The 26,288-nt window shown below is 40.4% G+C and overlaps 1 protein-coding gene across 1 annotated transcript in view; it reads left to right on the top strand.

Annotated features, from left to right (window-relative positions):
- Nucleotides 1-5,760: 5,760 nt before the first annotated feature.
- The window catches only part of ankrd50 (ankyrin repeat domain 50), a 40,743-nt gene continuing 20,215 nt past the window's right edge, over nt 5,761-26,288 (top strand). The window contains exons 1-3 of the mRNA XM_082557618.1: nt 5,761-6,047; nt 7,334-8,447; nt 25,052-25,284. Coding sequence (XP_082413744.1) covers nt 7,942-8,447; nt 25,052-25,284 — 739 coding nt within the window. The 5' untranslated portion in view covers nt 5,761-6,047; nt 7,334-7,941. The remainder of the gene's footprint in view (nt 6,048-7,333; nt 8,448-25,051; nt 25,285-26,288) is intronic.

The raw sequence follows: 26,288 nt of genomic DNA, 5'->3' as shown, positions 1-26,288 counted from the left end.
GCATGAGTTATCACGGTCAGCATCCTCATTGTTCATTATTGCCACATTATCATTCTGGGTGGTGAAGTATTGATTTTGCTTGTCATTGTGTAGAAATCATGGCCATAAATATTACACAGTATTTGTTCTGCAGGGACGTGTACGGGCATTTTGAGAGGTGGTGGCTGAAATTTTAAAAAGGGCCCCCTGCCCCAGTAGTAATTTCTATTGTCCTCATTGCGGTGTCAGTTATAAGTCAGCAAACAAAATACCCTGCCAGGGCACACACATTTATCTCTCATATGTATGCACACACACATTCGCATTTTTCTGCTGTAGTACTGATGTATTTAAATATTTTACACTGCAGACATTTTGTAATTGTGATGCTTACATTTTCAGGCACATCTGGTGGAGTTTTTCTCTCTGTTTAACATTGTTTAATATTTAAAGAATCATTAAATAGCCTTTAACCTGCCTGTTCCCTAGTATAGAATCCAATTGTGTGTATTCAGGGCTAGTGAGTGGTTAAACCAAAGAGAGCATTGCTATTTCCATTAGTGAGAACCCATTTGAATTGGATAATCTCCTGTTGTGTACCGCATATGAGAAAGGACAGGTTCTGACAATATCTAGGCCAGATTCTCCTGACATCCTCCCCCTGACACCATTTCGGTCAAACATGCAAAACACCACAATAACCAGAATTTATAGATAAGTTGTTTCTCCAGAGAGGAAAAGACACAAAAACAGAAAATCAACGGACCACTCCAACTCAATTTTCTAAAGCAAACCTAACGCTCTCTAGCCAAGCCCCAATCACCAAACATGCGTCATCGTGTTCTTAATAACAAGGTGGAGAATAATCGTGAGTATACACAAAAGTGGGAACAATTATGGCAGCTCAAGTTGGTCTGGCCTCCTGAGGACTATGACTTGGACTGGTTGATATTTAGTTGACAGAAAGACAAAAAATAGCCGTAATTATCTGAATTTGGCAGATTGGGGAGTGTGGATAGGAGCACAGTGTGAAAAAAAAAAACTGAATAAACGGCATGCAGCTTTGCAGTTTTCCTAAGGGGAGGAGTGAGCTTGTAACTTGGCTCCTGCTGATCCTGGAATGGCAGGCAGATTGGAGAGTACTAGTGTTTTGCACTCTTAGAACTACACACATTATCCTGACACTCACTGTGCATAAGAAAATATGTCTAAGCTACTTCAGGACTAAGGTTTACTTTGTAATATCTAAGGTGTGTAACAAATTCTAGTGCCAGGTGACAATATGCATTCCAAATTTTGACACAAACAAGTCTCTAGCTTTGAGGTACATCCTAAAGTTAGCATGCTAAAATATTCACAATGACAATGTCCTGTTGATATTTAGTGCATAATGTTAACCATTGTCACTATCTAACATGATGTTGTTGGCTTCATCATTCTGTCAAAGTATTAAAGGCGTAGATTGTGCACAATTGGCACCTATTGTACTTTTGTGTTTTTCTCAGGGCATCAAGTTGTTCATATACTTTATTCTTCCAAGCTGTGTTTTTTTTCTTTGTTTTTTCAGACTCGTAGAGGAGCCCCCTGTCCACTGTCACTCTCAAGCTGAGATGAATCAGATCTTTCAGTATGACATTACAGGAGTTGATGTGGAACACGTCCCAGTCAGCTTGGCTTTATTTGCAGCTTTATAATCTACAGGGTGTTTCACAATATCCAGTTCACCTGCTTTTGCTGTACAGTATTTTATACAAGAATCCATTTAATATATAAGTGACCTTAAAGAATATGACAAATGTTTGGTGCTTCAGTATACATAAATATAAGATATATCTTTAACCTACTTTAGTGTGTGTAATTAAACTTTTTATAATCATGCTAAACTGCTGATTATTGTCATGCAAGAGTTTTGCATGTACATTATAATGCAACCACATGCAGAGTTATTAAAACCAAAGCAGAGATTTACTGAGTGCTGAATTTCAATTCCAATGAATTTCAGGTTGAAAAAATAATTAATTGTTTCATTTTTCTTTTGAAAAAAAGTGAAAACGGGTCTCACAGACCCGAACACCATACAAGGGTTAAATGATTTTTCCTTGGAATTAACAACTTAAAAGAAGCGGTGAACAAAAAGACTTAAAAGAAAAAGATAAATGGGCCGGAGTTCAGAAAAAATACAGCTTTTCTGTTATGCAACAACAAAAAAGGTTTTTACTATGGATTATAGCCGTTGTGCTGAACAATTCTGATGAAATATTTATTTAATTACTGTGTTTGAAGTGACTACCTTTGAATTTTGGACAGTGATGAACAATTTTTTTTTTAAAAAGTTGTTTATAGATTAATGGAAAGCATCATTAGTTTCAGCCCTATAATCGCCCAAAGTAAGATGTAAAATGGAAAACCTGAGTCATTTATCTGCCTCCTGTCTTCTTCTTGTTTATTTGCTGAGGGGCAGCATTAGCAGACTGAGTATCATGTAAGGTAGATGAGTGTTTGTGATTACTCTGGAGGGGAGTTCAATATATGGATTTGCTTATCTCCTCTCTGCATCCAAAGGGGGCACGTCCATGTTTCCTGCTCTGGGTAGTAACACCAACAACAGGCTATCTGAAAGAACAAAAAACTGAAGCAGCTGGTAGATGTAGAGAAAGTGTTTTGTTTCTCTAAAGATGGGATATTTCCTATACTTGTTAAGTATTTTTTTCCAAAACTGCCTTTATCTGGATGGAATAATCATTTTGTGTAAGAGATAAAGCTATGACAAAGATCATTTTCCAACAATATTCCAGTGGATGCAGCTAATGTATTTGTGGAACTTTGTGCTTTGTAGTTTTAGAGAACCTTTTCAGAGTTAAGGCTATTAATGTTTTTAGTTATTCTTTAATAGTATACCTTCTAAGATGCTATCCATATGGCATCATGATCTCATCACTCTGTTTGTGTGCAATGTAGTCTGTTCAGATTAATCATTAACTCATCTGATTAATTAATTATTAGTTAATCATTCACTTTTTTGGTTTTTGTTGGGAGAAAGCAATTGTTAAGACATTAAAGCCTTGAACCTGCAAAGCCCAAGCGGTGTCACTGTGAGAATAGCACAGGTATACTCAGTGGATTCACAATGTCATGCCTCCTGCATTCACTAGTGAGTACAGTATTTCCAGTAGTGACAACAGAATTATTACCTATTTTGCGCATCATTTGAAAACTGTCAAGTGTGAACAATGTCCTGACTTGATTGCCCCAACATCGTTTGGAGTTTCCCATCATACTGAGTCTACAGTTTTGACATCATCGCACGAATCATCAGTCCTCTTCTGCTTATCTGGTTCAGGGTTGCAAGGGTGCTGGAGCCTATGTTAGCTGCCACTGGGCAGCGCATAGCTTAGACAGGTCGCCCTAATTCACTAGAAGTCAGCCAAAATGCACGTCTTTGGACTGCAGGAGGAAACCAGCATTTCCGGAGAGAAACTGCACAGGAAGAACATGCTAACTCCACACAGGCAGATGGACTTAAACCCAGGAACTTCTGGGTTACACTGGGTTACCTAGAACCAGGTAACACTGGTGACCACCAAACCACTGTGCTGCTGTGCCACCCACATCATCACACTTTGCTTAATTTAATTATATAAGGTTTGGGACAGTGTAGAGGTTACACCTTTCAAACTTTTTCTATTATTGCGTATCCTCAGACTTTTTTTTAATTTTTACTTGTTTTGTGTCTGAATCTATATCATGTCTTGTTTTGCTTTATTGTAACCACCAATCCTAGCTCCTGTCTTTTTCTTCCTGTCTGTCTTGAACCCAGCCTTGAGCCTATCCCCAAGCAATCATTTCTGTAATACCTTACCATGAAGAAAAAGGCTGTTATGCGAGTATAGAAAATTTGATCTGAAGTGGAACTTCACTTTAGCACAAGACTGAATTATCTTCATTTGAGCACAGTCAGCTTCAGCCGGCAACACACTGTCAGCTATTACAACCTACTGCAGCTACACCTCACAGTAAAAGTCCCTGAAGTTATTCTTCAGGGAGTGATAAATAAGTTGTGAGATCAGCAGCCTCCAGTTAGATGAAAAAGTATCAGCGTGAAAGCCCCGTGTGCATCCCTGCTGGAAGGAAGAAAAAAAACTTTTGGGAAACTCATTTCTGCTGCATCTTGATCGCTTACGGATTTCGTTTCTAAAGTGGCTTATGTAACAAACAGAATTTCTTTGTGCAGCTTTGGTCGAAACACACACAAATCAGCTGGTGTTGCTCATCAGTGAATTTCTCATGAATTATAAAACACATGCAGCCATTTAGTTGGTTTGTTCACAAATCAAAAACAATCACTCAGAGACTAAAATGGGGAAGGTCTGCACACAGGTGAACTACAATTTAATCATCGGAGAATTCAGTCATTAAATTGTTTATTGTGTAGCCCTTTTCCATTTTGTCACATGCAGTGACTGAATATTTTGTCTTTGGTGTGAGCACACTCAGTCTTTTTTCCTGTCATTACTCTGGTGCTGCCAAATTTAGATGCCTCATCAGAGTCAAAAGGAAGACCTAATTCTAAAGCACGCACCTGCCTTCTGCTCTCTAACAATGACAGCATCTGGTGTGTCAGCCATGAAGCAGGAAGTACATCACAGTTAATAGCTTTCTAATGAAAGGAAAAACCTGAGATTGATTATATATAGACGGTATAATGTAATTATAAAGACATTCTCATATACTCCCCAGATAAAGACCTTGGAGCCATAATTCAGCCAGGTATAAGGCATCGTTGATTTACTGTGAGTTCACAGCTAATCTTCTGCTCAACATCAGTGGCTGCACTTCATTCATAAAAAGTATGCAAATGTTGCAGTGTCCTTAATTAAAAAGCCTTAGGCAGAATCAAAGCAGGGTCATTTTTCTCATGTTCAAGTAATGAAATATTTTCAGACATCATCATGTGCATGTACAACTTTGCTGCTATCGGTTGCAATGGCGATAGTGTGAGTGAAAAGCAAACTATAAATCTTAGTCAATGTTATGCCATTCATGATTGACAGTTCCTCCATCCCATGCATCCATCTATCTATCTATCTATCTATCTATCTATCTATCTATCTATCTATCTATCTATCTATCTACAAACAAAATTCAGTTATTCATTTTTTTCAAGTAAGGTGCATATTTTATCTCTTTATAATTAAAACAACTTGGTGATCAACACAGTTAAATAAAAGTACCACAGGCACTCGGTGAGGGCCTTATACAATGTGAGAGATTTTTTTTATATTTAAAACAATGATTAAAAACAAATAAAAGTAAACACTAAAGTTAGTTAAAAACAGTAAATGTAAGATTGACATTGTGTAAGAGAAGAGATAAGTGCAGATTGAATGAACAAATAAGATATAAACTATAACTCAAAGAAAAACATTGGGATCTTAACCTGACAGGTGTGCTCACCTGTCATAAAATGAAAGTGTTCATACCTGTCTAGTATAATTAGCATCTCCACAACAGGAAGTACATTATATTGAAAAACTGGATTGGATATGAGCAGAACCAGTCTTTGTAATGACATTATTGTACCGGTTTGTACCGTTCGTTTTGGCCCCCGGGCCACATGTTTGACACCCTGGCTTTAAAGCGAAATAACTGTTCCATGAGAAAATAATTCATCTGCAGTTGTTATTCCGCTTTTATATTGAACCACCTGTTTGTACACAATGAAGAGCGACCAAAGGTTGAAAACTACAAATCCCAAAAAGCTTTGCGCCACTCATTAGCGTGTGTTCTGCATGCAGTGGGGAGAAATGTAGAGTGTTAGGAGGCGGAGAGTCAGTCTGCTCACTGTGGAGCTGTGTAGGGGCAGCAGGAGGAGCCGACACCGACAGAAAGGAGCGATTCAAAGAAAGACGTGAACGTTGCTCAAATGCACAAAATTGGGCTTTGAATTACGCCGGGAGCAACGGTCGTGTGGTTTATTCGGAGCCTTTGGTTTGGACAGAAAGGGTGTAGACTACGGACACGGCAATCCCCTTTACCCCCCCTAAAACAGCGAGAGGAATCGGAAAGAGGTGAGAGGAAAACCGTTTGGGACTGTGAGACATTTAAAACTAGCGAAGACAGAGAAACGCTCCACAATTGGCTCAATTGAAGTTGAAGGAACAGTTCTGGTGGGCTGTAGGAACATGACCGTCTTCAGTTAGCCTTTATATGATTTTTTCCTTCTTAATAAATGCAGTTGTTCGCCGGTCTAGTCATTTTTTAAAAGCCCCCATAGGTGTAAATTGTATCCCATTAGAAATGGGTGAGGTTTGTCTGCTATACAAAAGACTTGCGCTTCCTTTCCAGTCAGCTGAAGTGAATTTATGTCGTTTTCTCTGATGGATGTATTTTTTTGTTTGTTTTTTTGGTCGCCTTCCGTCTTAAGACAGCTAAGGTTTGATTTATTGAACACTTATTTGGAAGGCTTTGTGTTGACGGCGGGGAGCGCCTTAGAAAAACAGAAATGTGGAAATGCATAGCAGCCCGTGTAAACCCTTGTTATTTGGCAGTGTTACAAAGTAACCAGCAAGACTACGTGTGTGCGCGCGCACGTGTGCGTGTAAGCCTCTGGGTGTGTGTAAGCGTGTGATTTCTTGGCTGGGGAGACTGGGGAATATTTGCATTTGGTCCAGTATAGAAACAACAGCGATGATGAACAACTAAATAGGAAGATGGTTAAAGTGCAGCTGACCACCAAAGTGCCAGAATCTTCTCGGTGAGAGCTTCAATGGGCCTTTTTGCCCTCTAAAGTTTAATCATTGCTGCAAAACCTTAGAAAAAAGCGGTTATGTTACATTTACGCCCATGTTAACGACCTTTGTACGTGCAGGAAAGGGGGTCCTGTTACTTGGACTTTATTCCCCCTCACAGTTCAGGACGGATGTGGACTGTTTGGGATTTAAAGCCACATAGGAAGGAAGAGGGGATCAGTGGATAGACTAGAGAAACTGGACGAACCCCTGCCAAGAATTTAGTTGCAGGGCAGGCAGGCAGTGATGTGGGATGTGGAGGATGAAAGCACCGAAAAACCAGCTTGCCCACCTCTTGTAGCTCACTAAATAGAGTTCACTCTTCTTTGTAGGCTGGAAAATATCTGTAAAAGTACTGTGCATGATGATAAATGGTGTCAAACTGCTTCAGCTTATATGGAGACTCTTTAGGGCAGTAGATGTGTAAATAAATTATGCACTTGTGTTTTCCACTGCCTGCTTCTAGGAGAGTAAACTATGTCTCATCAACTGCTTACTTGACTAATTAGGACATATTGATGATTTTTTTTAAATTTGTGTCTTCTCATTTTGTTTCTGTTTTCCAGGGAAGGAGGCAGGCTTAGTGTGTTATTGGAGAAAGCCATTCAGCACTGGCAGTCTATTCCATGTTAATGTAATGGAAACACCCTTTTGGTCGGTGGCATCTGAAATGCATCAGTGGAAATATATCAGTAACTTCCATGGCTAATTCTATCAAGCAGCGGTGGCTTGAGTTTGCCAGTGGATGCACTCAAGAGCCGAGTGCCCTGCCATGCCCAGCGCCATGCTAAGGCAACACATTCATAATAACAAGGAGCACTTAGTTCAACCAGTGGGGAAGCTATGGAAAAAGTTGGTGGAAAATCTATGGTTTAAACCTCAATTTTAAACTTCCTTTTTTCAGTTTGACCTACATTTTCTCTAACGCTTCATAGCTCAGTTGCTTTTCCTGCCATCCACAGCGACTCTGCTTTTTTCTCTACTTTTCACCCAGCTTGCCTTCACTCTCGCTGCTTCTTAAAACCAAGGACATCTAAAGTGCATCCTTCTTTTGCACCTGACAAAATGGATGTTCGAATTTAAAGCCAGCCTTTGTTGGAGATGAAAATGTGAAGGGGCGTAATGAAGGGAACCTGAAGAGGAGGAATAGGTGGAACAGCAGCACTAGATCAAAATGGCCCAAACCAGTTTGCTGAAAGGGAAGCGCTTTTACTGCCGGGAGTGGGTATTCCATAAGATCCAGCATTGCCTCCAGGAGAAAACCAACAACCTCAGTGGAGTAATCAGCACTCCCAGTAAACAGCCCCCGTTGGCACCTGGTGGTAGTGCGTCCAACCCTGGCACCCTCACAGCAGGATCTGCAAAGTCGGGTAGCTCCTGGGGTGTGTTGCTGGTGGGAGGGCCAGGGAGTGGGAAAACTGCACTGTGTACAGAGCTGTTATGGCCCACATCAGCCCAGGGAACCCACCGCGGTCTACACCAGCAAAGCCTGGCTTTCCACTTCTGCCGGGCAGATGACTCGGACACGCTGTGCGTCGGCGGTTTCATCCGAGGTCTGGTGGCTCAGATTTGCCGCAGTGGGCTACTGCCAGGATATGAGGAAAAGGTGCGCGATCCGGCTGTGCAGAACACTTTGCAGCCTGGAGAGTGCGAGAGGAACCCCACAGAGGCTTTCAAGAGGTAAAGACACGCACACTCACACAGTTAAAGTATGACTGCAAGCAGATGATTTCACAGATTAGCACCTCTTTATAGTGAGACGGATAACTAATCCATGTCGACAGGACCTCATTCTTTGCTTAATCAATTAGTCAACATTGATAATAAAAGCAAATTTTGCAGCTTGCCCAATGTGACTATTATCTGTTTTTGTCAGCTTTTATCTCATTGTTAAATACTGGATGATTAGACATGTACACCACCATCCTGTTTTTCAGTCTCTATCAGTTTTTTCCTGTTGATTCATTAAAAAAAATAAACTGATGCAGTTATATATCTTACTGAAACAGCTACCTATTGCAGCACTGCACAAAATTACCTGAATTATGATTCCTTTTTGGAAAATATAAATCTGCCTATTAAGTGTTTCTTCATATCTTCTTGCAACTTTAAGTTTAAAAAAAAAAGAAATGGTTAAAAAAACGGTGTTTCAGGTAGTAACGGAAATCTAGGAATTTGGTTTGACTAGAAATGTAAAGTGCAGTCAGCCCATCCCCCCCAAACCTACCCTCTCCACCTCCTGACCCTGATGCACCTCCCCCCGTTTATTTTTTTTTTCCCTGCACACACTCATGACATAGCTCCGCCCCAGTAGCCTCTCCAGTTATTTCTTGTCATGGTTTTGTCTGTCCCCCCCGTGCGACATGCTGGGTGGGACTGTCCCTGCTTGGCTTCGGATTCAGGAAAGGTCAGATATTTTTAAGTTGTAGCTTAGCTCACGAGGTGAGAGACTCATGAGAAAGAAGCTTTGAAGTAGCACTGACTCACTGACCTGGGTGAACTGAACTGTGATTGTTAGGTTCACCTGGGTCAGTCCAACACTGTGCAAGATGATGAAGTGCACATGTAAGGCTGAAGTACAGTAGGCTTGTGGGATTCGAGCACCCTGCCCGGACATGTAATACGATCAAGATGGACTGTTATTGCAGACGGGGGCTTTAAACGGAGCTGCGTGTGTGCGTTACTTGCACGACTTGTCTACACAGTATAGGTCAGGCCGTCTATGCAACACAGGCTGGAATGCAGCACTGTACACACACGCTCACGTTTCTCATCTGGCCATCTGGTGATGCTTATTGTACCATCTCAGCATCACACACAGGAAGAAAAGTAGGTCAAATGTTCAGTAAGGTAAATCATTTTTCAATTACTCACCAGAGTCAACCTAACCCACTTTTTTTTTTTTTTTTTTTAAACCCACTCATTCCTAAGGGAATGCTTGTCTTGTCATCGTCTTGTAATCACAAGGCTTCCACCAATGATTCAGACTTCAGTTTGCCCCTCTGAGGTAAAACACAGGTTATCATAGAAACATTGAAAAATAGACTGAACCCAACAGGGACAGATTTTTCACTTCAGGTCTGCTCTGTGTCACTCTGAATGTTGAGGGCCTTTTGCGGACACTTCACTGAACCCAGCCTCGTTAAGCAAATATTCTGTAACACTCGAGACCTCAGGCTTTAAATCTGCAGACAACAAAGGCACAAGGCTTATTATCTCTGACTGTTGTGTTCGTCAGCCACATAAACAGTTGAGTAAATGCCTTATCGCCATCTCAGGTGTAAAAGCATCCCAGGCGCTGTTGTACACAAAAATCTGAACAGATCCCCTGCTGATCGAGATGCTATCTGGATTCAGGAAGTCAAGATTGCATCTGGCAGTGGCATTTAGAAAAGTACAAAACAAAGAAGGACGTGGAACAGTGTTATTCTATGAGTAGTAATTTACATCAGGACTAACGTTTACACAGGGATTCACATCTTGTTTTGATTCAACTACCTTTGGGTTCACATTTATTGCAATAAAAGTCACACAAGTTTCATTTAGTTAAGGGTCTTGTTTAACACGTTTTTTTTTTTTTTTTTTTTTTTTTTTTTTTTTTTGAGGAGCTGTTGACCCCCTCCTCCTCCTCCCCTGCCTTCCAGCTGTGATTTTAAACATTACCTAGTGAGTGAGTGCAAGAGGCCCTGCAAAATTCTTTGGCCTAGTCAAAGACAAACAAGTCAGTTTTGGTAGTAATCACCAGCACTGTGTTAATACAATGGGTTTACATGGGTTTACGTCCACTTACTTCCACTCCGATACCACAACTAACCAAAATTTGGACATTTTAATAAATCCCTGCACATTTTTATGTTGTAATCCTTAATTTCAGTGTTTTATTGCTGACAGGTTACAAACAGATGTAGCATGAGCAGTGACTTTAATAATAAGAAGCAAATGTACTATTTAAATGAAGAATATCTTCAAAGTAGAGTTAATTTTTAAGTATCACTAGAACAATCTTGCATTTTAAGATGGGTCCTGTGGACATGATGATTAAATTAACAATAAATGGCAATCAAGTGAATAAACAGAATTAAAGCAAGTTCTTAAAATTTACCTGATTATCTACTCATTGATTCATTGATTGGATACTTATCTGTCGGTCCAGTATCTCTGTTAAAGGACAGATCAGTTCAGTTTTGATGTTAGTTCATGTTTACTAGATCAGATGTCAGCAGTGCATCCGTAAACCTGCGTGTGGAGCACGGAGAGTGCTAATGACGAAAGGTCAGGACTTTGGAGGCATTTCACGCTGGCACACAACAAGTTTTGTTCATTTCTTTGCAGTTGTTTGTAACTTTACCGATTCAACAGCAAACGGTGATTCGACGATGACGGAAAAGAGCAGTCGATGGAGGTTTTCCTTGTTTCCCCCGCTCTTAAGTCCAATTTGCTCAATCGGATGAATTTCCATCTTAACTCATTCACTACCATTGACGTCTATAGACGTCAATTGAAAAACTTACGTTGACTGCCATTGACGTCTATAGACGTCAATTACGTTTTTCAATGGGAGGGGCTAGAATACGTATGTACATTTTATTTTTTCATATATTTGTAAATAAATTGTTTTGATAAAACATAACCTTTCTCAGTGTTATTTCTGTTTTATAGAAGTGAAAAACTATTTTATATGTTAGAGGTGTCACAAAGCAAGAAATATTAGTGTCAAAGGCACTTTTCTGCTTGAAATGTATTTTTCACAAAAAGCACGTTTTCTCCCTTTTTTTGGTCAAAACAGGCATTTTTGGTGGAACCCACCTCTCTTCTACAGCTGATTACTAAAGAATGGAAAATGGTAGAAACAAGCTTTTTTTTTTTTTTTGGATGAAAGAAGAGAGTCTGTTCTTCATTTTGGTAGGTTCAGCGTTTATATGATCATAACACACAGTTTTCTGTGGCTCTTCAAAAATGAGTAAAAATGCTCAAAAACCCTGGCAGTGGGGAGTTACCTGATTTGAAAATGGCTGGCAGTGAATGAGTTAACCTGTCTGTCAACTGCTCTGTAAAGTTTGCAAAGGAGCAAGTGGTGAAACAGAGAGCAGTGGAGGCAATACAGGAAAGAGGCACAGAAAAGCAATAATTCAGAAATCTACATGGGAATTTATGCTTTCAAGTTTCTCAAATCCTGTTTTTTTTATTTTTAATTTTTTGTATGTTGGATAGACAAAAACATCTGAAATGCTTTTTCTGAGTTTTTTTGGCCTAAAATAATAGAAAGGAAATAATCCGAAGGTCAGTAAAAAAAAAGAAAAATCTGTGGCCTTAATCGTAACATTAACAAAAAAATCCTTTAATAGATTATTATCATGACTTTAGTTCTTTTAGCCAGACTTTCTATAAAGTCTTTTTTAATTCATGCCTGCATCAAAAGGCAGTTTCACCTTTTAATTTGCCCTTTGTGTGCTTCAAGTCTGCCAGTGCCAGCGTGTGTCTTGTTCAGACAATAAACTTCATAAAATAAACTTTGGTACATTCACTGCTTGCCGTCAGAGCTATCTAAAGGCTTTGACACTTGAGTTGCAGTGTATCATCAAAGATTCGACTTCCAGACAAAGCCAAAGCACATTCCTCTGTCTTTATCGCTTCTTCTGTAGTCTGTGTCTTAGCGCTATCAAAGGCCACTGCCATGTTTTGACTGGAGTCCTCCCGTTTGAATCAGTTTGTGATTTTTAAACAACCAGTCAGCCTCCTGTCATCCAACATGCGTCACTTTCTCCCTTCAGGACAAAAGAGCTGGCTTCGAATAGGTGGAATTAACTCAGTCGCGTTGGTCAAATGACAGGCAACAGTTGCTTTTTTTTTTTTTTTTTTTTTTTTCCCCCTGATGGGACAAAGCAGGCTTTTAGTGTAGGTGTGACTTATATGTGGATCTGTTGTAAGGCTATTATCCAGTAAGCAGGAGTTAAGTTTGAATTGCAGCTGGATGAGTTTCTATTTTTATAGAAAGGGCACAGACTTCAGAAATGATGAATGACTGTGGCTTTAACTGGTGAAAAAGATTTGAACTTTCTTGGCAATGTTTTATTCCCTGAAGAATTGTCTGTGGAAGAAATTGATGATGCAGTTTTGAGATTTTCCTAAAAGATGGTTAGAAATGTTGATTTTCTGGCAGCTTCATCAGACGGTTCTTTGTAAAAGATTTTGCTTGTTGCTTTGTTCCAAACAACTGTTGATACTCTGGAAAAATAGTCACATCAGTCAAAGCTAAAGAAAAATTAGATCAGCTGTTCTTGCCTCCGGTGAGATCATGAATATTGTTAAACCTTTTTTTTCCCTAGTCATTTTTTTTAGACAGTATTGCAACAATGGGATTTCCTTTTTAAGCATCTTGACATGTGACCGATTATGCCAGAGAGATAAATGTAGTGACGTTTGCGAAGGCCTCTGATCTGATTGTTACCTAAACAAGAGAAAGCTTTAAATAATATAAAATTAACGTAAAACTGTGACCTCACCCATATTGGCTGCCCGAGTCTGAAGTAAAACTAACCAAGCGGGAGCTCTGCGGTGTTTTTTTCTCTTTGTGTTGACTTTTTGACTGTTACACGTTGGGCGGCCGTGCTTATTGGGGTTAAGGGACCTTAAATGAAAGCAGCTCGCTGGCTTTCATGTGGTGCACGGCTGTGGAAAACTCGCTGCAGATTAGGCCCACATTTTAGAAACCAAAAAAAGACTCCCAGTGTGACGCATCAGCTCCAGTAGAGCAGATGAGGAGAAATGGCAGCACTGGTGTGGCTGCACCGATGACTCAGCAATCTAATGCCAACGTCTGTCTCCACACCACCGGCTATGTGTGTACTTTTTGTTAGAGCTTATTTGTTTGTGGATATGTCTGCCTACATGCTGCATGTGGATATACAAAACTGATTCATGTAATTGTTACCCTCACACACTCACAGTCAGCATTGCTGCAAGTTTATACTCATTCATGAAGTGGAGCTCCTTTCTGATTGTTCATTTAGTCTACAGAATATTGGATAATTGTGGAAAATGTAAATCATGTTTGTAGAACCCAAGATTAAATCTCCATATGATCTCACAGTCTAAATAAAAGTCTCTAATTTATTAGGGCTTGGAACAGAGGAAAACAGCAAATCCTAGCTTTTTTCAAAGCTAGACTTGCTGAATGTTTGCCTGACATATTACTTAAATGGTTAAAGCCCCTGAAAACTTGATGAAAACTTGATGAGTCAGTTACAATTTGAAACTTTCAAATTAAATACAAGCAAACTTCTAAGACTTTCTAGTGTTTGAATGGTTTAAAGAAAAGGGTTAAAAACAAACTGGACAAGTCTTCTGTGGCTCATCCGGATTGTGTGGGTGTGTTTTAAACCCGTTTGATTGATAATGGTCTGGAAACCTAAGCAAACAATCCCACAACTGTCATCGCATTTTGCTGCAGAACCCTGATTGGTAGAGATGAATATGAGATCACCTTTTTCCACCAGAGTTCCACCCACTTGAATTCTAAGGAGCTTGGAAGAAAAGTGTCTGGACTTCTTTAAGTCTCCTTGAAGATGTTTCACCTCTCATCCGAGAAGCTTCTTCAGTTCTAAGAGCAGTTGGTGGAGAGTCCCAGTTTTTAAGCCCTACCACATGTGGGACCACCACATGTCCCAGTGGATACTGGACTACCTCACAGAACGTCCACAGTATGTGAGGACACAGGGCTGTGTCTCTGACATGCTGGTCTGCAGTACTGGGGCCCCACAGGGAACTGTGCTGGCACCGTTCCTCTTCACCCTCTACACTGCACACTTCTCCATCAACTCCCCACGCTGCCACCTACAGAAGTTCTCTGACGACTCTGCCATAGTCTGCCTCATCACAGGTGAGGACGACTCAGAGTACAGACAGTGGACTCTGGACTTTGTTGACTGGTATCAGCAGAACCACCTGCTGATCAACGCCGGGAAAACCAAGGAGTTGGTGGTGGACCTCTGGAGACGCAGACCCACCACACTGACACTGGTGAACATCCAGGGAGTGGACATTGAGATAGTGGACTCTTATAGGTACCTGGGTGTTCACCTGAATAATAAACTGGACTGGAGCCACAACACTGATGCTCTTTACAGGAAGGGTCAGAGCAGACTCCACATGCTGAGGCGGCTCAGGTCATTTGGAGTACAGGGAGCGCTTTTAAAGACCTTCTATGACTCTGTGGTGGCATCTGTCATTTTTTTACAGTGTTGTATGTTGGAGCAGCGGTTTATCGGCAGCTGAGAGGAAGAGGTTGGATAAACTCATCAGGAAGGCCAGCTCTGTTCTGGGATGCACCCTGGACCCAGTGCAGGTGGTGGGAGACAGATGGACTCTGGCCAAAATAACATCTCTGATGGACAGAGTCTCCCACCCCATGCATGTAAATGTTGCTGAACTGCAGAGCTGCTTCAGTGACAGACTGCTGCATCCTCGATGCATGAAGGAGTGTTTCCGCAGGTCCTTCCTCCCTGCAGCTGTCAGACTGTACAATCAGAACTGCTCCCAACAAACATAGATGTTTACATCTGTGCTGAAACTGCAATAAGTTAATTAACCGATTCGGACTACAACCTGGTTTACCTCTTATCTGTAGTTATCTTTATTTAATTTAATAACTGTACAGTACTCTCTGTATATATAACCATTGTCCTTAATGTAAATATGTAAGAAAAATTGTGTATCTTTCTGTTCTGTGTCCTGTGTACTGTTTGTTTGTATATGTGTCTTTTTGGCTGCTGTTACAACCAAATTTCCCCTTGTGGGACAATTAAAGGATTATTCTATTCTATTGAAGTGTATTCGAGAAACTTAAAGAAGTCCAGATGCTTGTCTTTCCAAGCTCCTTAGCTTACGATGACCTTGACGGACACCCACTTTCAACCCATCGAAACAACTAAGGACCAAAAACAAAGACAAATTTTGCTCATTGGAGCACTTCTCGGGGGCTTTAATCGAATATTGAGATTATTTTTAGAAAGCAGAAAGCTTCAGCATCACTCTGCTGCCCTTTGTTACCAGAAATCTGTGAATCCAGGTAAAACCTCTGCTTGAAGGTTTACCTGTCAGTGCTGAAATCCTTCCCATTGTGTGTATTTGTGTGCTTAAGCTGCATGGACCCAGCTGTGGGTCTGTGTACATCTGTGTGTGAAGAGAGCAGGAGCACAGCAGAGTACTGGATGAGGACAAGAGGGAGGGGAGGGGGGCCCAGAAAGGATAAAATTTCAGATTCCTTTGACGGTATTGGATAGCTGGCCAGGAATGCACACCTCGTCTGGGTTGGGAAGAGCTCGGGGGGATTTGGAATAGTTATGGTATGAGGAGGTATGCATGGTGGCAATGAAAGAAGTGTGTTTACACTTTGTCAAATCATTAAAGAGCATCATTATATAGATGCATAACGTTGAATGAGGAGATCCCGTTTTATTATAATTTATCAAGAAATTGGTCCATTTTGAACAACTACAATTGGAATTACTTTGGGTAATAAGTTGACTATAATACTCTCACACAGTGAACAGTGTAGTCATTGTGTGTGATCAGTCTCGTGAGATGCTTTCAAATAAAAAAATAAAAGTCATAAGACTCACATTTTAGTTAATCTAATCTTTATCACTTTAGCAATGGTCTATTAAGAAGATTCTTTTCGGACTTGCCTTTGAAAGCTGTAGCTGTTTTTGCATGAAAGCAACTTGGATCTCTTTTCATATGCTTCTCACTTCCCCCTGACCAAGCAGTCTCCAACACACCATTTCTCGGTCAAGCAGGAGGCATTTGTCTGCTGAGGGATTCAGCGCAGAATTGATCGTGCAAATCCATTAAGAAGAGATCAGATTCTTGCATTGTCCAGCAGGTTTAAAGAACCGCTGAAGAGAACACTTTTCAAATACTTACAGGGCTTTTCTAAAATGATTTTTGTTTTGTTACTTTTGTGTTATGTCAGATAATCTGCCTTCAAGGTTTATACACCTGTTTTGATGCCACAGGCTAAAGCGTGGCCTGAAGTGGAGCATGGCTGAGATGTCGGAGCCCTTTTCCCAAATCCTCGGATACTTAAGACGTCAATATAGTAATTCATTTTTCTACCAATGGCACAAGTAGGTGCAGCTTTTCATGCTGTATGCCCACATTATAGCCTGACATAAACCCCCACCTATTGCAAATGTGGTGAACACTATACAATGTTCAAAAAATAATGCTGTCTCAAATTACTCTAAATAAAAGAAGAAATACACCAGATCAGCTACAGTCTTAGAGTTGTCATTAAGCTGTCAAAAATGATACTCACATATTTTGTCATACTTTTTCTGTTATTGTTTTATGGTTGTCCATAAACTGCCTTTAAAAAATCTTTTTTTATAGGGAATCTTTTAAAAAATATATAATTCAATTGAAAAATTAATAAATTAAGATGTAAAGGGTGGTGGTGGACACAAGTTCATCAAGAAGAGGAGTTGGGCCCTAACTAGGCTTTGTTTTGACTCTAAAGTCTGCCTCGCAAGGGCAGCCGCCAGTCGTTGGCAGTCTGCTTCCACCTGGGAATGTCTGCGGGGGCAGATGAGGCGAAGAGAGAGCCCCAGGAGGCAGTGGACTCAGATGCCTGCTTGAGACATGCTCAGCAGCCAGTGGGTGAATATTAGAGAGCTGGTGCAGACATCTGAAAGTTGGATTGGGTAAGAGACCCTGAACAGTTTGGAGACACTAAGGAACCAATAACCCACCTACAGCTTTAACTGTGAAACTTTGAGAGATTTACGTCCTGTAGATGCGTCTTGTTGACCGAAGGCTTTCCGTCATCCTGGCTGAAGCTGCTCTAAGCAGCAAGTGAGTTTAGTGTGGGTTTGAATTTCTCTGCTGTAAAGGAAAGGTGTGCGCTTGATTTGCTGCAAGTGCTTCATAGCAAAATTTAATGCAAGACAGTAATAATTTTCGCATTATTCCCACTTCCATAATCATTCAAAGCAGAACTGATACTTAAATTATTTGGTCACCCAGCCCCAGGTCTACCTGCAGTTCTGGCAGTAGTCATATGTCTGTCTGGTTGTGGATGGAAATATTTGTCAGAAGTTGATCCCTTTTAGTTGTGATGGTTGGAGCCTTTGTGGATTGGGGTTTTCAGTTAAGATGCTAGTTACCCTTAGATTTAGACAAGGTCACACTTCCACAGTTAGCTCATTCCTCCACCTGACAAAAATAATGTCTCTCTTCTGAAAGGCTGTTGAACTCTCACCTTTTTCCTTCTGAAAGTAACACTGGAAATTGAATGCTCACTAAGAATTTGTTGGGATGAGTGAATTCACATGAATGCCAAGGTTTTCTAGCTGAATACTGGATTGTGAGGCGATAAGGTTGTTTGCTTTTCTTGACAGTGGTTTATTTGCTGTGGCTGAGTGTAAAATTTCAGTTTCTGTTATTTGATGTGGTATTTTTTTCTATTTTAGATAAATTAGTCCTGAACACATTGATATTTTGTAAGAAATCTGTTTAATATATTTACAGGATGTAAACACAATCTTAGAGGCTTTACAGTTGGGTATCTCTATTTAGATTACACGTTTACTGTTTTTTTCTAAGAGACAACTCGAATGTCTTTTTGCTGATTAGGCAGCACTAAATGTACCATACTGGTGCACTTAGTGCAACATACTGGTGGCTTTGTCAGGCTAGACATGAACAGAGTGGTGCGTTTTAAGCAAAATGTTTGTGTGGGTGTGCTAATGTGGTTCACGATGACATTATTTGAAAAGTCAAAGGATCACCGAAGTTAATAGCAGCCATCTTAGTTGGCTTTTTACTCCAAACGGGAAATGTCAACCTCAAAGTGGTGTTGGAATAAAAGTGAAGGGATCACCGAAGTCAACAGACTGTGTCCTTTGGGGACCTGGAATGGCAATCCATCAAGAAGTAATTTAAATACCCAAGTCAGGAGTAAAGTGGTGGGATAAATAATAAATTGTCATAATTTTTTTTTTTTTTAAATCGAAATTATAAATCTATTATAATTCAGTCCTGTCCATGAAACAACATACAGTCCTGCAGAGTCTTGTGAAAACTAAATATATCCTTACTCTCTTAATTCCTATAGAATCAGTAAGTAGTAGCCATGTGCTGATAATCAAATGGACTTGATTACTTGATCATCAGCGTGTGTGATATTGTGCCATTTACAGGTCAGGAGAGTTCAGATGTGTCTTAACACAATTCCACAATCTTCCCAAGAGGGGATGTCCCCAACAGATTTATCTAAAGGTTGGACTATGCAGTCCAAACTTTAGGTAAACCCCAAAAGCATCGGGTCTCACAGACTACAGGCCTCAATTGGCATATTAAAAGTTGATCACGGCACAATTAAAAATTGAGTCAACAAGGATGGCTTGCTTGTAAAGGTTGTCAAGCGAAGGCCTCTTTTCTCAAAAAACAGCATAGCAGCACATTTTAAGGCTTGCCAACCTGGATCTGAATAAACTAATAGACCGCTGTGTCCTTTGGAGAGATGAGACCAAAGTGGAGATGTCTGAATTTAAGGCAAAGCACCACTTTGGCAAAAACCAAACGCTTACTGTCATCTCGGTTGTTGGCAACTGCAACTGACAAAGGCTACCTCATGTCATCATTATTGGCTTAAACTTCTCATACCACCTGTCAAGCAAGGTGGCCGAGGGGCAGCGAAATTGGTGATGGGCTTTTTTGCGGAGTTGATCATGAACTGTCTCGTAGCTAAAAAGAACTATGATTAAATGCCTGTGAACCTCAATGGACAGAAGTAATGTTGAAATGAAGAGAATTCATCCACCACGACATAAGAGACTGATAAGTCATTCAGAAAATGAGGAGAATAAGTTATTGATGCGAAATGAGGTTCTGCAAGCTATTGAATCATGGGCCGTACTTGCTTCTTACAAGCTCACATAGAGAACGAGAAGTGTGTGCAGAGTAGCTTTATGTCAGGGGGGATGTTAATAAAATGGTGCCGTTAATCAGAAAAATGTCATGACATGTTTTAAGCTCATATTCCACTCCAACAAAATACAGTTGTTTGAGTTTAATAGGGATTTTTTTTTAACATCACCTAATTCTCCGCTCAGTCATTTTGAACAAATGATTATCATGCCCATTTCAGTATTTTTGAAAAGCAACTAGTTTTCTCCTGCAAGGTTGACATCCTCAGAGGATTATCTGTCTAATAACTCAACTCAAATTAATGTAAATATGCCAGTCCAAAGCTTACATAAGTGCTGTTCTGCTCCTGTGTAACCACTCTGGATCAGACCACATTTTTTTGTTTTTGTTAAAGCTTAAAAGTCCAGCTTTTTTCAGTGCATAAATGTTTTCCCCAAGTCTGTAATAAACCCATAGAATTGCAATTTATGTCCAATCAGATGAAACTGGAGTTGGATGATAACAGATTGAGCAGGAAACAAGACCATATGGTCGATCCCAACATAATGGGAAGAATACAGTTAAAGTGTGTGAGCCTCTTTGTTCAGAACATTTTGCCCACAGCACCAGTCACTCTTATTGTTCTTGTCAGTGTGATTACTTTCGACGGGATGATTGCAGTAATATAATTCATAATGTACGAATCGCAAAGGAAACTGTGAGCAAACGATCTGCAAGATAGTCGTCCCTTTCAGTTTGGATGAGCCGGTGTATGAGTCAGCTGATGTCATTGAGCTCTGTGGTATTAAATTGTCTTGACTTTGCAAAGATGCTAAGCAGGCTTCCTCCAAATTGACTCAATACTAAATGAAGAGAGAGAGGGGTTTTTTTTTTGCTTTGTTTTTTAAAAGCAAAGGCCTCGCTTCAACTTTTGTCTTTTTAAGCCATTATGGAGGAAAGCTTTGTCGGTATCTCTCCGTGTTGTGATCTGTCTGAAGCTAAGAGCTAAACTCCGCTGCTGGTTATTCTTCAATTAACAGAGCAGTGTCAAGGCCATGCATGGATCTTATTTTCTAATCAGTTTTGGTGTGCATACAGTGTGTGGGTATGGGCTAGCTCTCTAAAATGAGCTGCGTAAATTTACAAGGCACTGGCTCGGTGCCCAGCGCTGCCTTGTCGCCCCAGACATCTTCACTGGAAGCTTCGCTTTGACCATTGTGGTGGGAGTGACGGCTGCCGCAGTCGCGAATACAACATGACAGATGGTGACTGTGTTAGGTGCATTTCACATCCCCCTCTTCTACTTTTTCTTTTCCTTTTTGCTCTAGACTTAAATGGCAATTGGCATTGGGTTGGGCATATGTTAAGGATTTGAACAAGAACTAAAAGGTTGGTAAAAAAGTCAGAGACCACCATGTGAAGCTTAAATACTTTTGGTTTTCTGGTCCAGGTATGCTGCAGGTTTGTCTGGCAAACTAAATCAGCTTTTCCTGAGCTCATTTTCTCTCCATGTCCCACATCCCGCTAAGTTTCCTTTGTCTGCAGTCCTTGTCTTTTGACTCTTTGACAGCCCGAAAGTAGCTGAATAGTGAGAGAAGAATGGCTCTTTGTTTCGACCGCTTGCTGTCGCTGTGGATTTGATTGTCTCAGTAGGCAACATGGCCTCAAACATGACTATTCACACACTGACACACACAGTCACCCCTGTGGATGGACATTCCTTTTGGCAGGGCTCCCAGATGGCACTGCAGGTTCTGTGCGGGCTGCGACCATAAGAAGGAGTGATTGACTGTGTTTCTCAAAGGCTGAGCAGCATCACACTGGAGTGTGAAGGTTATAAAACCATAACTCTGTTTTGTTTTGTTTTTTTGTTTGTTTTTTTTTTTTGTCGTTTTTTTGTTTTTTGCTGTTGAGAGTTCAGATTTCTCTGTAAAGTCTTCAACAAAAGTTGAAGATTCACAGAAACATGTATAACTATTGATTGTTGACTTTGGACGGATTTCATCTGGTACTGAAATGACCAATTAAAAGAGAACAAACTTTTAATTCCAGCTTTTTAATTATGATTGATTGCTACTTTTCCAATTATAACATCAGTAATTTGGAGGTTATGTCTGTTTAGAAAAAAGAACATATTTTGAAGAGATTGCCTTGGGCTATCGAAACAACAATAGAATAGAATAGACATTGGATTTGCTTTTAATTTCCTGAATACTAGAAGTATCCCATATTGTCAGATTTCTGTATAACATAAAAGTACCGTAATTGTCGGGCTATAAGCCGCTACTTTTTGCACAAGCTTTGAACCCTGCGGCTTTTAGTCAGGTGCGGCTTTTCTATGGATTTTCCATGATTTTTGTGATATCGTAAGACTATTTGTTTTGTTTGTTCTGCTGTTGTACGGCACTACGTTGCCTGGCGGAAGTATCGGGGTTCAAGAGTGGTATGTTAGTCACATGTCCGTCCGCCAGGCAACGTAGTGCCGTACGAAGTAGCACGAAAAACAAACTTCAAAGTAGCGCTACGCATTCAGCGGGAGGCGTGGATGACGAGCGGCGATAAACTTGCGAAAAGCAAGTTATGCCCAACTCCACCGGTGGATTCTGACAGCGTGGAAAAGTGTGAAAACATCCACGATCACCAACGGATTTTGAAGGGCTGGACTGCTGCATGATGGAGAGGAGGACACCGCCACGCCCCTTCTGAGGGTGTTCGACTCTGACACTGACAACGAGGATTTCTTTGGTTTTGAAAGTGACAACGAAGGAGAGAAGCGGAGAGTGGATGACGAAGCCATCCTGAGCCAGTTCGTTTCCGACATTGGAGAAGAGGACTTTGGTGGTTTTAGAGCGCAGGAAGAAGAGAAAGATGGTGAATGACTGACTTTTCTTCTTGTTAAAGCCGTGTCACTGCACCTGAGCCTAAAAGGTAGTCCGAATCTATTTTTCTGGTGTGCTGTAGGTTACTGTTATGTACTACATGTGCAAATATGTACCCATAACTTGTTTTTCAAAATATTAATAAAAGGGGTGTGTCTCCAAACAGCCATCTCTTTCCTGACAATTCCCTTTGTGCATATTCTCTTACATATGATAAGTCAACATTGAAACACCTGCGGCTTTTAGTCAGGTGCGGCTAATGTATGTACAAAACAGGATTTTCCCCTGATTTTAGCTTGTGCGGCTAATATTCAGGTGCGCTTTGTAGTCCGGGAAATACGGTATTTATTTTATTCTATCAGAGTTTTGGGGATTTTTTTTTTTTTAGTCGAAGTTCTTTTAGTATTCAAGAAGAATTAATTGTAGAAGTGGCGTCTTTTGTATTTTAGACTGAAATTGCATCCCAAATAACATGGCTTTTCCTGCACTCATGTTCATTACGGACAATAAATTGAAGTAAAATTTAGGTCTTGAATGGTAGAACCTCAAAAAGGGAATGTCTTTGCAGCCGCAGGGTTAGTAACAGGCTGTTGAACATCCAAAAAAACATCTTGTTAAAACTGCGTCTTGGTGTTTTATGACAACGCTTACAAGCAATGTCAGTTCCATTAAAGAAGAGTGGTAGTTAAAGAGACCATCCCATCATCCGGAAGGTGACTGATTTTTATCTGCGCGGCAGCTACCCTAAAAGATCCTCAAATGCCCCGCAGCCACGTCTACTCTTGAGTCAAGTTTTTATGTTGAGTAATCAATTTGTTCAACCTCCTTTAAATGTTTAATTAACCTAGACCCAGAGTAAAATGTCACTAATATGAAATCCTCAGATCCTTTATCACAGCCAGCTGAGCTGGAAGCAATTTTGTGAGTATTAGGAGATGACATTTTCCCCAGGCAGACATCTTATGGGGGATTCAAACTAGTTGCAGTCACAGTGGAACAGAAGTCCTGCGAACAAAAATTAGTTCAGTGTACATTTACGTGTGATCTGCATATTAACCTTGAAGCAGAATCATGCCTCACTTACATTTGGACTTTCATAAACGGTTAATGTGGCATATGCTTAAAATACACATTTGCTTTCTTACTGAATGCTACAGTTTTTTTTTTTTTTTTTTTTTTTAATGGATGTTAATGTTCAGGCATCAATTTTAATGTTATTGGGAGAGCAGTTGAGATTCGACTTGAAGAAAATATCCATGTTTAGTTGTGGTTAAAGTTGCAAAACACTTTTCTCCTTCCGCATCTTTGGCATAATCTCAAAGCTGAAAATCTAGTTGTCGGGCAACGTTTTTTCACTGGGGGGGGTGGTAGGCGGACGAATTATAGTGATTGTATCATCTGTAAATCTCTCTTTGAGCGCAGATCATCGGTAGCAGGCCTGTTAATGGATCCAATTTGAGCTGGATGGAGATGTACTTAAACACCTTTGCTCTCCCTATTTAAACAGTTTAACTGAAATTGGTTGTGTTGTGACTCTTGTGTCCTTGTAAAGCCACTGTTTCACTGTATTAGACCAACTGTTTGTATTCATCTTGAAGCGAAGCACTTGCTGTGCAGAGAATGTCAATAGTATGTTTATTACTATTACTAACAGTTTTTATTTCATAAGCATGAATATCTGAGCTCATTAGAAGGGGAAATAAAAACATGCATCACTTTCTGGGTAAATAAGAGTGAATATAGAATTTAGCTAGCTAAACCAACATAAAAAAATAAAAGTGACAATGCACTGACCTATCAAGGTTTAGGTAGTTGTTTTTGTTTTTTTTTTTTGGTTTTTTTTTTACTCTTTATGTCAAGATAGGTTGACAGATGATGTCAGGACAGAGTCTACATGGATTAGGATGTTTGTAGATGACCCTGATCTGCAGTCAGAGTAGGGAGCAGGTGGAAGATGGTCTGGAGTGTTGGAGGTATGCTCTAGTGAGAAGTGGAATGAAAGCCGGTGGAGGCAAGACAGAATATGTGTGTGTGAATGAGAGGGAGACAGTTGTAACAGGGAAGATGCAAAGAGTGGAGGTACATGACTTTAAATACATGCTACAAAAAGACAGGAGGCCAAACTGGAGGTGGCAGAACTGAAGATTTTAAGACTTTTACTGGGAGTGGCCAACAACATTACATTAGTGTACATTGGAGGGACACCACAGGTGGAGCTGGTAAAGACGCAAGCTTAACATGGTTTGGACATATGTAGAGTACCAAGGCTGTTTGATATGAAGCTGCTAGGCAGGAGAAGAAGCAGAAAATTAGAAGATTCATGGAAGTAGTGAAAGGGAACATGCAGATGAGTATGCTAGAGACCAGAATCTGCAGTGGCAACCCCTGAAAGAAGATGATTTATGTCATCAATTGAACAAAATCAAAAAGATGAAAACATTGTAACAGATTTTTTTTTTTTTCTTTCTCCTTCCATGTCTCATCCTTTTTCATCAGGTGTGTACTCCTGCCTCTCTTGAGTGTGAAGCCTCCTCAGCAGGCACTCTTCCTGCTTGTGGACTCCATTGATGAAGGCAGTCAGCTGGGTGAGGGGGAACAGAGGTCCTCCCCAGGTTCTCCCAGGACCATTGCAGAGCTCCTGGCCAGTCACCATGAGTTTCTGCCTCCTTGGCTGCTGCTCATCTGCTCCGCACGACGACAGAACAAAGCCATTACCAAACTGTTCACAGGTAAATGGTTCAACTTTTCTCGTTGCTCAGTTAAGATAACTGTTCTCCAAGTGTAGAGGCAATTTTCCAAAAGCTTTAGGGTGTTACATGTAGTTTTTTAAAAATCAATACATCATTGTCAAAATCACTATGATACCATTATTACAACTGAGCTGAGCTGCTGAAAAGAGACAGTTTGATGTATGAGAAAGTACTTGCAATTGTCAGTACTGCTGTATGCTTGTTCCGCTTGATGGCAACCATTTTTCAGATTTAATAATACACATTTTGACAAAAAAAATACAGCAGTTACAAACAAAGCCTGCAGCATCATTCTTTTTTTTTTTTCTTTTTTTTTTGTCACTGCTTCGAATGCTTTCTAACATTATGACATGCCTGAAGGGATTAGTCACCACTGCAGACTTCTGTAAGAGATGCAGCTTTTCCTTGTCTTGTGACACTGTACCATACCCACTGCTATTATCTCCTTGTCAGGCCAGCAGCCTACTCTGTGGCGATGAGCTGGCATAACATTAATCAAAAACCTAACTGTGTGGGAGGAAGTTGCCTCTGCAGACTCACATTGCTGCGTGTCCCCCGTCTACCTTTCCAAAGCCATTGAATGTGGGAGCTTCTAGTGCCCTCACTTTACCTTTTTTACTGTTACACAACATCCCAGCAGTCTGAATAGTTGTGCTGCTCCCTCCTCAGGAGGTGCTTGCGGTCAGATTTGGGGATGAACAAGCTACATGCGTTCTTCCTTTTGTTCCTGCATAAATTATGAAATGCCTATGTTTGTATGATCAAATTCTCCAAAAGCAGTTCTATTTGTAGTGCTGATATTTCTATTGATTTTATATTGGATCGGGTATGATCGCGATTAGGTCTCTGTGCATAGTATGTACAGAAATGCATGGTAACAATATAATGTGCGCCTAAAATCCTATAAAATTAATAGGACAGGTAACAAGCATCCTTCTTTAATATCTAGTCCCAGCAGCAAATTAATTTGCTTGGCAGTCTGT

Source organism: Aulonocara stuartgranti (assembly GCF_965226115.1).
Source record: "Aulonocara stuartgranti genome assembly, chromosome: 2".
Classification (NCBI taxonomy): domain Eukaryota; kingdom Metazoa; phylum Chordata; class Actinopteri; order Cichliformes; family Cichlidae; genus Aulonocara; species Aulonocara stuartgranti.
This window is presented reverse-complemented; position numbering and strand designations above follow the sequence as displayed.